This window comes from Polyodon spathula, chromosome 3 (genome assembly GCF_017654505.1).
Source record: "Polyodon spathula isolate WHYD16114869_AA chromosome 3, ASM1765450v1, whole genome shotgun sequence".
In the NCBI taxonomy this organism is placed as follows: Eukaryota; Metazoa; Chordata; class Actinopteri; order Acipenseriformes; family Polyodontidae; genus Polyodon; species Polyodon spathula.
In genome coordinates, this window is record NC_054536.1 from 78,296,503 (window position 1) to 78,309,602 (window position 13,100).

The following is a 13,100-nucleotide window of genomic DNA, read 5'->3' on the forward strand; positions in this document are numbered from 1 at the left end:
TCAGCACAGAAGCAGCATCATTGAACTCTTAAGCATCATTTTTAAAAGGGATATTCTCAAACAGTCAGGAGCATGGTGTCCATTTTAGGACAACCGTAAAAAAGGGGAGGGAATAGTATGGCTTGAAGCGGTCTGATGATTAAGTCGAGGAGGGGTGAGGTCTGAGGATGTCCTAAAATGGACACTGTACAGGAGGGTATTTCTCCTCATTCATCCCAATTAAACAACATGTGGAAATTTAACATCATTCAGTTATCACGTACAGTGCAACAAACATTATTCAGCAGCTTAGACAATCAGAACTTTTAGGGAAAAAAAAGTAAATGGGTATTTGTGAACAAGTTCAGTATTCTTAAGGATGCTGGTAATCACATATCTCACACAAGCGACTTTTTTGTGAACTTGCCCACATGTTTGGAGTGACTATCCTAACCGATATGTTGTCAGCTAATGCCCCATCTAGGACAACAATCTGAAAAAGAGATTTACTGTGTTGTTTAGAGATTTAATATATTAAGACTTATTTGTTTGGTTACAAACAAAAACACCAGGTATCTGCACATTTTGAGATAACAGCTGTTCATTAAATTGCATACTTATTGGTCATCCTCTTTATCACAGTAACCACAAAGCACAAGTAAATGCACTGCCAGGCCCAGCTGAGATAATCTTAATACACCTCTAAAATGAGTGTCTGCATCCCATGTCATATGCAGAGCTGAGGCTGACTGCAAAGATTCTATTTTAATCAATAATAATGAAAGAGGAAGTGAGTGTGTTCTAATGTAGTATCTAATTTCCTATTGCTAATAAGGATGTGCTGTACTTGACATGTCAATTAAATGCAAGCTGATGATGCCTGTCATGCAATTTGCTTTTCAACAGGTGAATGTCTTCCGCCTAAGGGCAATTGACCTTGGCACCCCCAATAGAGTGGTGATCGGACACACTAGTGATGGCTACGGAGCTGGCTGGTACCTGGATAGAGTCACTGTGCAGGAAGTGGCTGAAAAAGATGCAGAGTTTGTGTTTCCATGCCAACAGTGGTTGGACAGTGGAACTGGTGACAGATGGACAGAAAGAGAGCTTAGACTCCTTGGAAAAGTCAACAGAAGCAACAGACTGGTGACAGCTGATCCTCAGGGTGTGTTATCATGAGGTGTTTGTTTATACATGCATTGGTGTTTGAGGTGCAGAGGGGAAATTCACTGAAGGAGAAAACTACAAATGACTACACACTCACCTGTTTAATTAAGCGACAATATTATTTATTTATTTATTTATTAGCAGGCACCCATCTCCAGGATAACTTACAGTTGTTACAAAATATCACATTATAGATAAGAGCAGTTATAAAGTACAGTAAAATCAATAGAAAATGAGATCAAATTCAAATAAGATCAAAATAAAGAATACAGTAAATAATTAAATTTAAGAGCAAGTAGGACTAAGAGCAATTAAACTTATGGTAAAAATATTTGCTTGTACGAGTAAAGTCCATTAAGAGCACATAGTAAGTACGATAAATGGATAATACCATTTCAAATAAGAGCAGTTAGAAAAAATGGGAATACAGATACCTATAAGAGTAAAATCTAGTATAAGATACAGGAAATAGTTATAATTAAGGGCAGTGGTAGAGCACGGCAAGGTATCGAGCAGTTCAGTGCAAGTACAAGCTGATGCAAGCACTGGTACAATTCGGAACGCCAGAAGGTGGTCAGGGACTGAGCAGTCCTGATATCCGTGGGTAGGTTGTTCCACCACTAAGGGGCACGGGTGGAGAAAGAGCAGGCTCTGGAAGTAATGGAGCAAAGGGGGGTACAGCTAATCTGCCAGTGGCGGAGGAGCGGAAGGGGTGAGAAGGGTGTAGGGAGAAGTCTGGAGATAGGAGGGAGAAGACAGGTCAAGACAGCGATAGGTGAGAACAATTTGTAGTAAATAGCACTTAGAATGGGGCCCAATGTGTTTCTGAAGTTTAATATGCTTAAAGATGCAAATAAATATGATACCTATTAGCAGTACAGATGTTCAGCACAGAAGCAGCATCATTGAACTCTTAAGCATCATTTTTAAAAGGGATATTCTCAAACAGTCAGGTGTATGGTGTCCATTCTAGCTGATGCAAGTACTGGTACAATTGGGTGCCATATAGTCCAGTATAGTTGAGAGTTGAGGTTTACAGATGCTGTCTGAACAGGTGTGTCTTGAGGAGGCGCCAGAAGGTGGTAAGGGACTGAGCAGTCCTGATATCCGTGGGTAGGTTGTTCCACCACTGAGGGGCAAGGGTGGAGAAGGAGTGGGCTCTGGAAGCAATGGAGCAAAGGGGGGGTACAGCTAATCTGCCAGCGGCGGAAGGGGTGAGAGGGGTGTCGGGATAAGTCTGGAGACAGGTCGAGACAGCGATAGGTGAGTACAAGACTTTTAAATTGGATGCGAGCAGCGATAGGGAGTGTTTTGGATGAGCTGGAACGAATGGATAGCAGTGATATGAAATACCCAACCATAGTATGGATATCTTTTGTGCTTTATTGGTTAAACCCAAAATAAACACACATTCATTTTTATTCAAGTGGAACAAAAATGAATCCTTCTCACTCGGAGCAGCCTATTATCAGTATCTCTTCATAACAACGCTGCCTTTGTCTTAGCAGGGATTGGGAGATGTAATCTTCGGCTGGATAAACTCCTCTGTTGGTGCTGCACTGTGTTACAATAACGAAAGTGCCTTGAATTACCACTTATTTTTTCTGTCTGTGAATGCAGGCAATTGTATTTTTATGGAAATTCACTAAACCAAAGATATTAGCAGATGACTCCCTAAACATGCCCTTTTTTTAAATACCTGGTAGTTGTATTATCCTCTCTACTGTAAAAATCACACACTGTTATAGTCAGCAGTGACGTGTACAGATCCGAACATAAAATAGATGTTTTCAGTAGATGTATTTGAATGTAGAAAATAAGCTTAAATTTTACTATGTTGTGGCCAACTGTGCCCTGTAAACACACCTGTTCATTGTTGTTAATTTTCAACCAAACAGCTTGCCATCTGTAGTATGAAAACTATTCATGACAGAATTTGGTATAATATGCTCCTCTGAATTATCGTGGGCTAATTCTTGGAACCGCTACATAGTGAAGATTCAGTACATTACCAACAGTATATATGGTACATTCCATTACAGTATTATGTGACATCAAATCCCTAACAGTGCAGGATAAATTAAGCTTTGAAACAAAACTAGCAATAATTTTAAAATCAAAAAAGTAAATCACAGCTCAGAAGCTAGCAAAGCTCTGAGGATTTGAAAGCATTGTGTTTTGGCTTTAAACTTACTAACTTCCCCCAGAGTATTCTTCCTGTATATATTACTTGACAATATAGCAACGATGAAAAAAGGATAGTTTACCATATGTGATAATGTAATCCAACTGAACAGTTTTCCGACTGAAAACTGTCAAGCAATCTGTAGGAATGAATACATTCTGGACTCTTGTCATGCTGTTGTCTTGAAGGCATTCGTGCTACCTATCGACTAATCAACACCCATATGTGTACCTAAACAAAAATGCAGAACGTATGCTTTGCTATATGTATTTTAATAATGTTAAAACAATTAAAATGTACCATACGCTGTTATTTAAACCTATCCTCCCTGGTTCGTGGCAATATTACTTATTTGAGGTTACACCAGATACACAAACCCTGATGTTTCTATATCTTCAAAAAAGTTAAAGAGCTCCTGTCTGCTTTGTTTTCCTAGGTTATTGGGATGTTTATGTGGTCACTGGTGACATTTCAGTCAGCGGTGCTGATTCAGAAGTAACCCTGGAGGTTTGCTGTGAGAAAGGGACATGCCCACTGCTCATTCTTCCCATAGCCTCGCTCACACCTGGGCACACTTACAAGTCCTCAGTACAAGTGGATCACAAACTTGGAACTATCTCTAAAGTTCGCCTGCAAATGGAAGAATCAAGAAATGGCAAAACCTGGTATTGTCACGAGGTAGCACATACACTTTATTTTTAGATTTGGATGTTTACCTTTTAACTCTTACAACACTACACTGGGATAACTAATTAAATAGTTTCAGTTTTATACTGAAGAAATAAATACAGCAGGGCATAGATTTACAAATGAGTGCAAATTGAAACTGGTCTGCTGTTTTTAAGTGGAGTTATCTTGGTCTGCAGTTTTGAAAAAGCCAAATAAAAGCAAATTCAGAATAGGCTGCATGTGTCTGCAAAAAAATTGCATACGTCTGTGAGAGTGAAGTGAGATCAAGATTAAACTTTGCCAAGCAAGTTGAAATGCAAATATTCAAAGAGGAGTAAAATAATTACAATGTTCAGAAACTCATGAACCTTGAAATAACTCCTTACTTTCTCTTTCAACTGAAAGCTGTCACTAGTGCTTTTGATGATTCCTTAATATTTTGTCGGTGGTTAAGTCTTCTTTCTACCGCTTATGAAACATTGTTAGAGTTCACTCTTATCTTTTACAGAAGGATACTGAGATTTTGATCGATGCTTTTTGTAACATTGCTTATTGATTACTGTAATGCATTCTTGACTGGGCTGCCTTTTCACCTGGTTAATCATTACAACTGGTCCAAAATAAAGCTGCACGAATATTGACTGGTACAGAAATGATTGTGCATATTACAACTATTTTGGAAAATTTGCACTGCAATTTGCAAGATCTTACTCTTGACCTATGAGGGTGTTTGGGGAATAGGGCCTACATATTTATTTGATTTGCTGCATCCCTATATCCCTAGAGGTCAACTGCACTCTTCAAGTTTGAAGTTGCTCAGCATTCCCTTATTTAGATAGTGTTTCTACTTGTGTTCCCTCCCTCTGGAATTCCCTGCCTCCAGTTGTCAGAAACCCGACACTGGAGGAATTTAAGTCTTTATTAAAAATGTACTGTTTTTTTCCAAGCATATAAAAAATAGCAATGTTAGTATTTTAATTGTTAGTATTGTAATTGTTGTTAATAATGTTTTATTCTTTGCTTGTTTTGTAAAGCGCTTTGGTATGGCTTGCCATGAAAGACGCCATATGAAAATAAATTGATTGATTGATTAATAATTTAGAAGTCAGAGTAACTATATGTGAATAGCCAGCAAGACAAAATGTGAAGAGGCAGTTTTACAGAACAATATCCATCCCTGCTAATTAGAAATATGTTCCCTAACAAAAGCATGACATTTCAAATAACCCTCAATCACATATAAAAAAATAAGAGGAGCACATGCTACTTGTTTGCCATTATATGAAACACTTGTGTACTGGACTTGATTATTACGTTTCTCAGAATCATTCCTTCACATACAGTAACTATAAAATCACCAGACATTGAAATGACAAGTGTCATGGTTTTTTCTGAACAGGTTTAGTTTTGTTCAGATTTTATGATTGAATGGGTTGACTGTTTATAGTTATGGATTCATTATAATTAATACTTCTGTGTATTTATAATGTAAAGCATTCTGGTTGTAAAGTGCATAAACAAAGATTTAATCAAGCATTAATACAAAATAAAATAATAATTTTAAGAAAATCTTAACATTTACATCCAGCTCTTCACCCTTTCTCACCACTAGCTTAAAGGTATCTATTTGCTTCTGTTTTAATATGGGCTGTCATCTGTACGTTCATGTGTTTCAGGTCAAGCTTCAGCACAGAACAACAAAAGAATGTTTTGAGTTTCCATTTTTTCAAGTCATTGGTCACCCAGAAGAAAGCACTGTGTTGGAACTTCCTGTGATCATGACTAGCTCTGACTTCTTAACAGGTACATTGTATATTTGATCTCTTTTTGAAGCACTAGCAAAACCATTTATATTTCAGTTCATGAACCATACTTGACTACTGAACTATTCTTCATATTACAAGAGACATTTTCAGAGGTACTTATGATAGAGTGCAGTTAGATTTGTACAAATTGACTGTCTGTTATTGATCAATACATTGTAAATCCAAGTATAAATAAATATATTTATAATTAGCATCTATGGTAAAAACAATGTTGTCCTTACTGCATTCCTGTGAACGTGTGGGTGGCAGAGCTTAGGTGTAAGGGTGATGCAGGTGCTCCAGACAATGACACACACAAAGTTTACGGTTCAAGTTCTTTTGTTTTTCTTGTAATGGTCTCCTCGACCGTTTAAATAATAATTTCGGCTCTACACAACCATGGGTATTGCTAGAGTATAAACCAAGGGGTTGCAGTCCCGAAATAATAATGCAAAACACAGACACACAACACGGATACAGACACGTCTCCGGACAGTACGTACTCTAGGTGCAGGTACAGTGCTTTAAACAGTGGTGTGTGCTTATTTGACAGGTGCAGTAAAGTCTGGGCTTATTGCTGTCTTGAAGTGGCAGCTCCTGGATTTGTGTTAGCCATCTGGCAAAGTGAAATGTACAGTTACTCAAAACAAACAAAACACTTAAGTCATGATTTCACAGTCCTCGTTTCCTCCCATTTAACCACAACAAAGGAACCAATTACGACATCACGTCCCACTAAAGAACTCTAAGCCCCGCCCCCTCCAATAGCTATTTCAATCATATCTCCTCCAATTCATGACTGATAAGTCATTCACTAGAATGATATCTCCTGGTTCCGTCACGCCACCCCTTTTCTGAATGGCCAGCTTCAGGACTGCCCCATGGAATGAACTGCCCAACCATTCAGTACGAGGCACACAGTTACTGTTGTACAGTGCCCTCACAGGTCGAGAGGGAGATTGTGGATTCGGAATCATCTCTGTCACAATTCCCCACTACATTTTTTGTTATATATATATATATATATATATATATATATATATATATATATATATATATATATATATATATATATATATTTTTTTTTTTTTTTTAGTGGAAAGAGTGAAAGTACACCGTCATTGTCACCACTGGAAGTTTAGAAGAATCAGGAACTGATGCTGATGTGTTTGTCACTCTTCGGGGGTCATTAGGGGACACAGGCAAAAGAAAGCTGCATCGAAGAAGAGGCAATTCTGTGTTCAGCAAAGAAAAGGTACCAGTGTAACAAGAAAACTGTTGAATAGAACAATATGATTTAGCATTTGTTTAACAAGTTAATCACAATCTAGCTAGCTTAGAACAACTTTGTATGGATCAGAGTTATATGAATGAATGTCGTCTTGTTGTTTTTTGTTTTCAGTCATCACATCCTGGTAACTTTTTACAATATAGAAGTTTAATCTGTTCTCCTTTGCCCCAAACTATCTCCTTAGTGGATGTGAGACATATGTTTCTAAGAAATATCACGTAGATAAATGTGGTATTTCCTACATCCATTGGGAGCAGAATGTTGCAAGTGGACAGGTTATTGGTTACATTAACATTGTTGCGTTGCATTGTTGCGTTACATTGTTGCGCCTGTCGCAATTGTCGCAAATCAGTTGCAAATGAATCAGAAGTCTTGGGTGAAACATACTAAACAAGCGCAATGCTATTGTTTAGGGAATGCTTTGCGGCAGCAGTTTTTCTTTGCAGTTCAACCTCAGATGAATATACAGTGCGGGGCTAATCACGTTCGTTAGTTTAATAATTTCTTTAAACAATTAATTAATTTGAATAATTGCAATAGTTCAAATTAATGTGGTTAATCAACTTCAATGAATACTATATGACCAGTACTATATTAGATCATCAACTAAACACAATCTATTAGTTATCTGTCAAATAATCTGAATATCCATTCACGTTAATTAAGACCTCATCATAATAATTTTATTTAATGACATGTATAAGATTGAGGAGTTACAATGAACACACAAAACACCCTCAACCACAACAAGGTAGGTTAAAATAACATAGCAGTTTATTTGATAATAGTATTAATGATACAGTATTCACATACTGCTCAATCCAGCACAAGTAAACACTTATTCCTTGAATGTATATGCTTCTATATATGTTATTTCTCAACAATGCAATTAAACTGCAGTATAAGTGGAATCTTATTGCTTTCCTAACATCCAGTATAGGTTCAACATTTAGTTCTAACACAGTGCATTAACTCCTCTGTCTCAATCACAGTACAGCCTGCACGGCTCTGCTAGCAGGTGATGACATCACTCTGCTGACAGTTCCCTCAGCTCAACTACACCGACAGCGGCCCTGCGTCTACTGCTTACAGACTAAATAACTCTAGTTAAATGCAAGCATCTATTGTTATAATTCAAAACAAAACGTGTTCAATTTCAATTCTTCTAATAACATATCACAGCTAAAGCTGGACTACAATTGTTTACTAACAATTACACAAGTATACTTTCAAATAAGCACTTCATATGACAATATGAGTTAAGCAGCTTAGTTACTTTTTAACATGATTCAAACTCTGAGGTTTTTCATATGCCCATTAAAAACGCAACGTAAGATTGAACTATTTTATTAATTTCTATGTGTTGTAATTACCATTAATTATTCTAGTTCCACAAGGGAAATATAAGGGAATTATACTTAACAGTTCCTTGAAGGAGACCCCGAAAGTCTGCAGAACAAATCTTCCGTTGTAGTTATATTTGTGCTTCGTTTCCACAAATCTTCAAACCCCTTTGGGCTCCATTATCTTCAAAACCCAAGTAGGGATTTCACACACATCCTGTGTGTTTTCTTCCTTGAATGCTTTTCCTCGATAGCAGACACAGTCTTGTTATGCTGTGATTACGACTGGGAACAGAAGCTTGTGTCCGAGTGGTGAATTGTTCTTTTCGATACTTAGATAAACTGACTCGCAAAGTCTCTTTTTCCAATTAGCAGGAGTCCTGAACAAGGAGCTTTCATTGTTGTTTGTTTATGCAGACTCTTCTTGCAGTGAAGAGGTGTAAAGCCTAATGTTATCTTCTCTTATGAAGTCATGTTAGACTCAGAAACCAATTCGGGAACCAAATTCAAAACCAATTCAAAGTTCTTGCTGCAAGTTGCCAGTTCTTATAGCACTTTCACACAAAGGCCTATCCATCCCTATACATGTCTTCTATTGTTTTGGACCATGGGTTATCTCACCCTGCATGGGATGACCACATGATCTCCTTTATGACTTCACTTTTGCTGTCTCTAGATTTCTGTTTCCTCCGTAAATTCTGATCTGATCCTCCGATCTATTCATGATCCTGTAGAGACCCTTTGTGTCGGGTTCACTTAAAGTCCACCGGCCCGAGGCTTCCTCCCTCCTTTGTGTAGGGTAGTTTGGGAGTTGCTCTAGTCAATAGTTCACATGCTGCACTGCATAATGCTTGTTCAAAAATTAAGCCAAAAGTTTAGTTCAGATATTTCATTATATCAAAAATAATTATTAAATCCAGGCAATTGTGCCTATAATAGTTATGGGTGTTCCTCCATAAATTTGCAAAAAAGGGGTGGACTGTGCAAATCAGGGTTCTCAAACATTATAATGAGATGTACTAAAGCTGCAGACAATTGCAATACTTACAATTGCATCAATTGCTGGTATTTCCCAGCCCGCGGTGCTTGTGGTGGGTAGCATTCAAATGATGATGGGTCATTATTTGTAGTTGGTTCCAAATGAGATGTCTGTTTGTCTCTGACAAACAATCAAGTGATAGGATTTTGAATTGGTTAACTGGGACTCCTGAAGTCACCAAACTGTATTAAGGGCCCTTATTCACCAAGCTTTGAGTTTAAAAAACAAAATCAAACAAACCATCAGTCTTTTGTAATGAATAATTACATATACAGTGCCTTGCAAAAGTATTCAGACCCCTGACCAATACTCTCATATTACTGAATTACAAATGGTACACTGAAATTTCGTTCTGTTCGATATTTTATTTTAAAACACTTAAACTCAAAATCAATTATTGTAAGGTGACATTGGTTTTATGTTGGGAAATGTTTTTAAGAAAAATAAAAAACTGAAATATCTTGCTTGCGTAACTATTCAACCCCCACACATTAATATTTGGTAGAGCCACCTTTCACTGCAATAACAGCTTTAAGTCTTTTGGGGTAAGTATGTACCAGCTTTGCACACAGTCCGGAGTGATTCTGGCCCATTCTTCTTGGCAAATTTGCTCCAGGTTGTTCAGGTTGGTTGGACGACGCTTGTGGACCGCAATTTTCAAGTAGTGCCACAGATTCTCAATGGGATTGAGATCAGGACTTTGACTGGGCCACTGTAGGACATTCACCTTTTTGTTCTTTAGCCACTCCAGTGTTGCTTTGGCCTTGTGCTTGGGATCATTGTCCTGCTGAAAGGTGAATTTCCTCCCAAGCTTCAGATGTTTAGCAGACTGAAGCAGATTCTCTTGCAGTATTTTCCTGTATTTTGCTCCATCCATTCTTCCTTCAATTGTAACAAGATGCCCAGTCCCTGCTGATGAGAAGCATCCCCACAGCATGATGCTGCTACCACCATACTTCACTGTAGGGATGGTGTGTCTTAAGGCATGGGCAGCGTTAGGTTTGCGCCACACATAGCGCTTTGAGTTTTGGCCAAAAAACTCTATCTTAGTCCCATCTGACCACAAAACCTTTTCCCACATCGCAGCTGGGTCTCTCTTATGCTTTCTGGCAAACTCCAGATGTGCTTTCAGATGGTACTTTTTGAGTAACGGCTTCTTTCTTGCCACCCTCCCATATAGGCCAGTGTTATGCAGAGCTCTTGATATGGTTGACTGGTGCACCATTACTCCACTCCCAGCCATTGGACTCTGTAGCTCCTTCAAAGTGATTTTTGGCCTCTCTGTGGCTTCTCTCACAAGTCTCCTTCTTGTTTGAGCGCTGAGTTTTGAGGGACGGCCTTTTTTTGGCACTGCCTGGGTGGTGTGATGCATCTTCCACTTCCTGATTATTGATCCAACTGTGCTCACTGGGATATCCAAACACTTGGATATTATTTTGTACCCTTTCCCTAATCTATGCATTTGTATTACTTTATCTCTAACTTCTGTAGAATGCTCTTTGGTCTTTATTTTCCTTCAGATTCACAGCCTTACCAATGATCCTTCAACAGTGGGGTTTTTATCCAAAAAATGTGACAGGAACTTTAATGGTTCACAGGTGGAGGCCAATGGTAAGGTAATTGTGTCCTCGTTAGGGCAATTTCTTTCATCGGTGCAAACTGGGAGCTTCCACAGCACAGGGGTTGAATGCTTATGCAAGCAAGATATTTCAGTTTTTTATTTTTCTTAAAAATATTTCCCAACATAAAACCAATGTCACCTTACAATAATTGATTCTGAGTTTCAGTGTTTAAAAATAAAATATCAAACAGAATGAAATTTCAATGTACCATTTGTAATTCAGTAATATGAGAGAATTGGTCAGGGGTCTGAATACTTTTGCAAGGCACTGTATATATATATATATATATATATATATATATATATATATATATATATATATATATATATATATATATATATATATATATATATATATTTAAATCTATAGAATCTTAGATCTTTAGTTTAGGTGACTATGGGCCCTTTATTTTGTTTCAGAGTTTTTTGGGGGGAATTGATAAGTGATTGGTGAATCAAGAGGACTAGGGGTCCCAAGGTCAGCAATCTAGGATAGGGCTAGGGCCAGAATAAATATGGTTGCACCGCGCAGAAAACTGAAAATGGATTTAAAGCTAATCTTGCACAAACAGAGCTGCAGTAAACTAAGCAGAGAAATGTGAAAGCTCTGAGCAAGAAAGCACAAGAGCAAGCTGCTGGCCTAGAATTGTAGTGTGCCTACCTGCCAGGGATTTGTTCTTAAATATATTCCTCATGCTTCCATTTTGGCTTTTCCCATGGCCACTGCTGCCAATCCTACAATTCTTACAGGATGTTTTATTTATTCAGTTTATTTGTAGATTACAGACACAGAGGTCACTATAGGACCTAATTTAGAGTAGCTGTGTTTGATGTGTATAGTGTCAAAAAACTCACTTAAAAGTTTACAGGGAGATTAATGAGTTTTACCCAAATCAAAAGACAAAAAAAGAAAAAAAGTCAAATAAAATTTAGACTCTATCAAGTCTATTTCTGATTTTGGGAATTCCCCAAAGAATAATAAACAATGGGAAACCATCATATCTAAGCAGAAGCATAGACATTTTGCAGGTTAAAAGTACTATTTTTTTATAATGAGTAAACAGTGAAATACTACATTTTGCAAATATTTAGACTTGATAATGTTATGATAGGTAATTACAGTATATCGGAGATAAAAACATATGCTGTTGGACAGGAGTAAATGGATTCTTGCATACTGTACATTGTTTTTTTTTTTTTTTTTTTTTATTTCCAGGTTGATATATTCAGAGTGGAAGCGGTAGATATTGGGTGCTTAGAGCAGGTAAAGGTGGAGAAAGGAAGAGGCTTGGACTGGTACCTGGACAAGATTGTGGTGAAAGAGGGAATGTATGGAGAGAAAGAGGCTGTCTTTGTAGCTGAAGCATGGCTGAAGGACACAAATAGAACACTAGCCTTACCTCTAACAGGTTAGTGTACTAAATAATAAATACAGGCACTACACAGTATGCAAAGAGTGGCATATTCATTATATAAACATTGCATTATAAATCCCTTAATTATGACTGTTGTTAAAACTTCACCAACACATTATCAAACACTGTTTACGTAAGTAAAGCAGAGTAGATAGATGATCAATAACACGCAGAAATAAATTATGTGTAGTACTTTCCTAGAATATGGAGACAAATAAAAAAAAGGAAATCTACAGTATTACGTGCTCAGTGTGAGCACAGTGCAGCTGTCTGTCACATTGCACCAGTGCATGTCACATTGCACCAGTGCATGTCACATTGCACAGTAGTTTCCAGAAGTGTTTGCTGTACCTGGGCCCAATTTACGAATAGGGTTAGAGAGGTGATTAAAGTTAGAACAATAAAATCAGAAAGTGTCATTCATTTGGAAGGTTTATCCAGTTAGGGTATGGAGGGCCCCAGTATTTCTAATCATATTGCAGAGTTGGCTAGCATTACTTACGAGGCACACTGTCAGTGTTATTCATGCTGAAAAACAGCTGCAGTTTACTTCAGTATCCAGCGCATTTTTACTACAACAAGCTGT

At 37.6% G+C, this 13,100-nt stretch overlaps 1 protein-coding gene across 1 annotated transcript in view; it reads left to right on the plus strand.

Annotated features, from left to right (window-relative positions):
* LOC121309439 (lipoxygenase homology domain-containing protein 1-like) overlaps nt 1–12,418 on the plus strand; it is a 32,347-nt gene extending 19,929 nt beyond the window's left edge. Inside the window, exons 16-20 of the mRNA XM_041242367.1 lie at nt 886–1,144; nt 3,768–4,009; nt 5,677–5,803; nt 6,911–7,060; nt 12,316–12,418. Of these exons, the coding sequence (XP_041098301.1) occupies nt 886–1,144; nt 3,768–4,009; nt 5,677–5,803; nt 6,911–6,963 (681 nt within the window). The 3' untranslated portion in view covers nt 6,964–7,060; nt 12,316–12,418. The remainder of the gene's footprint in view (nt 1–885; nt 1,145–3,767; nt 4,010–5,676; nt 5,804–6,910; nt 7,061–12,315) is intronic.
* Nucleotides 12,419–13,100: the final 682 nt, after the last annotated feature.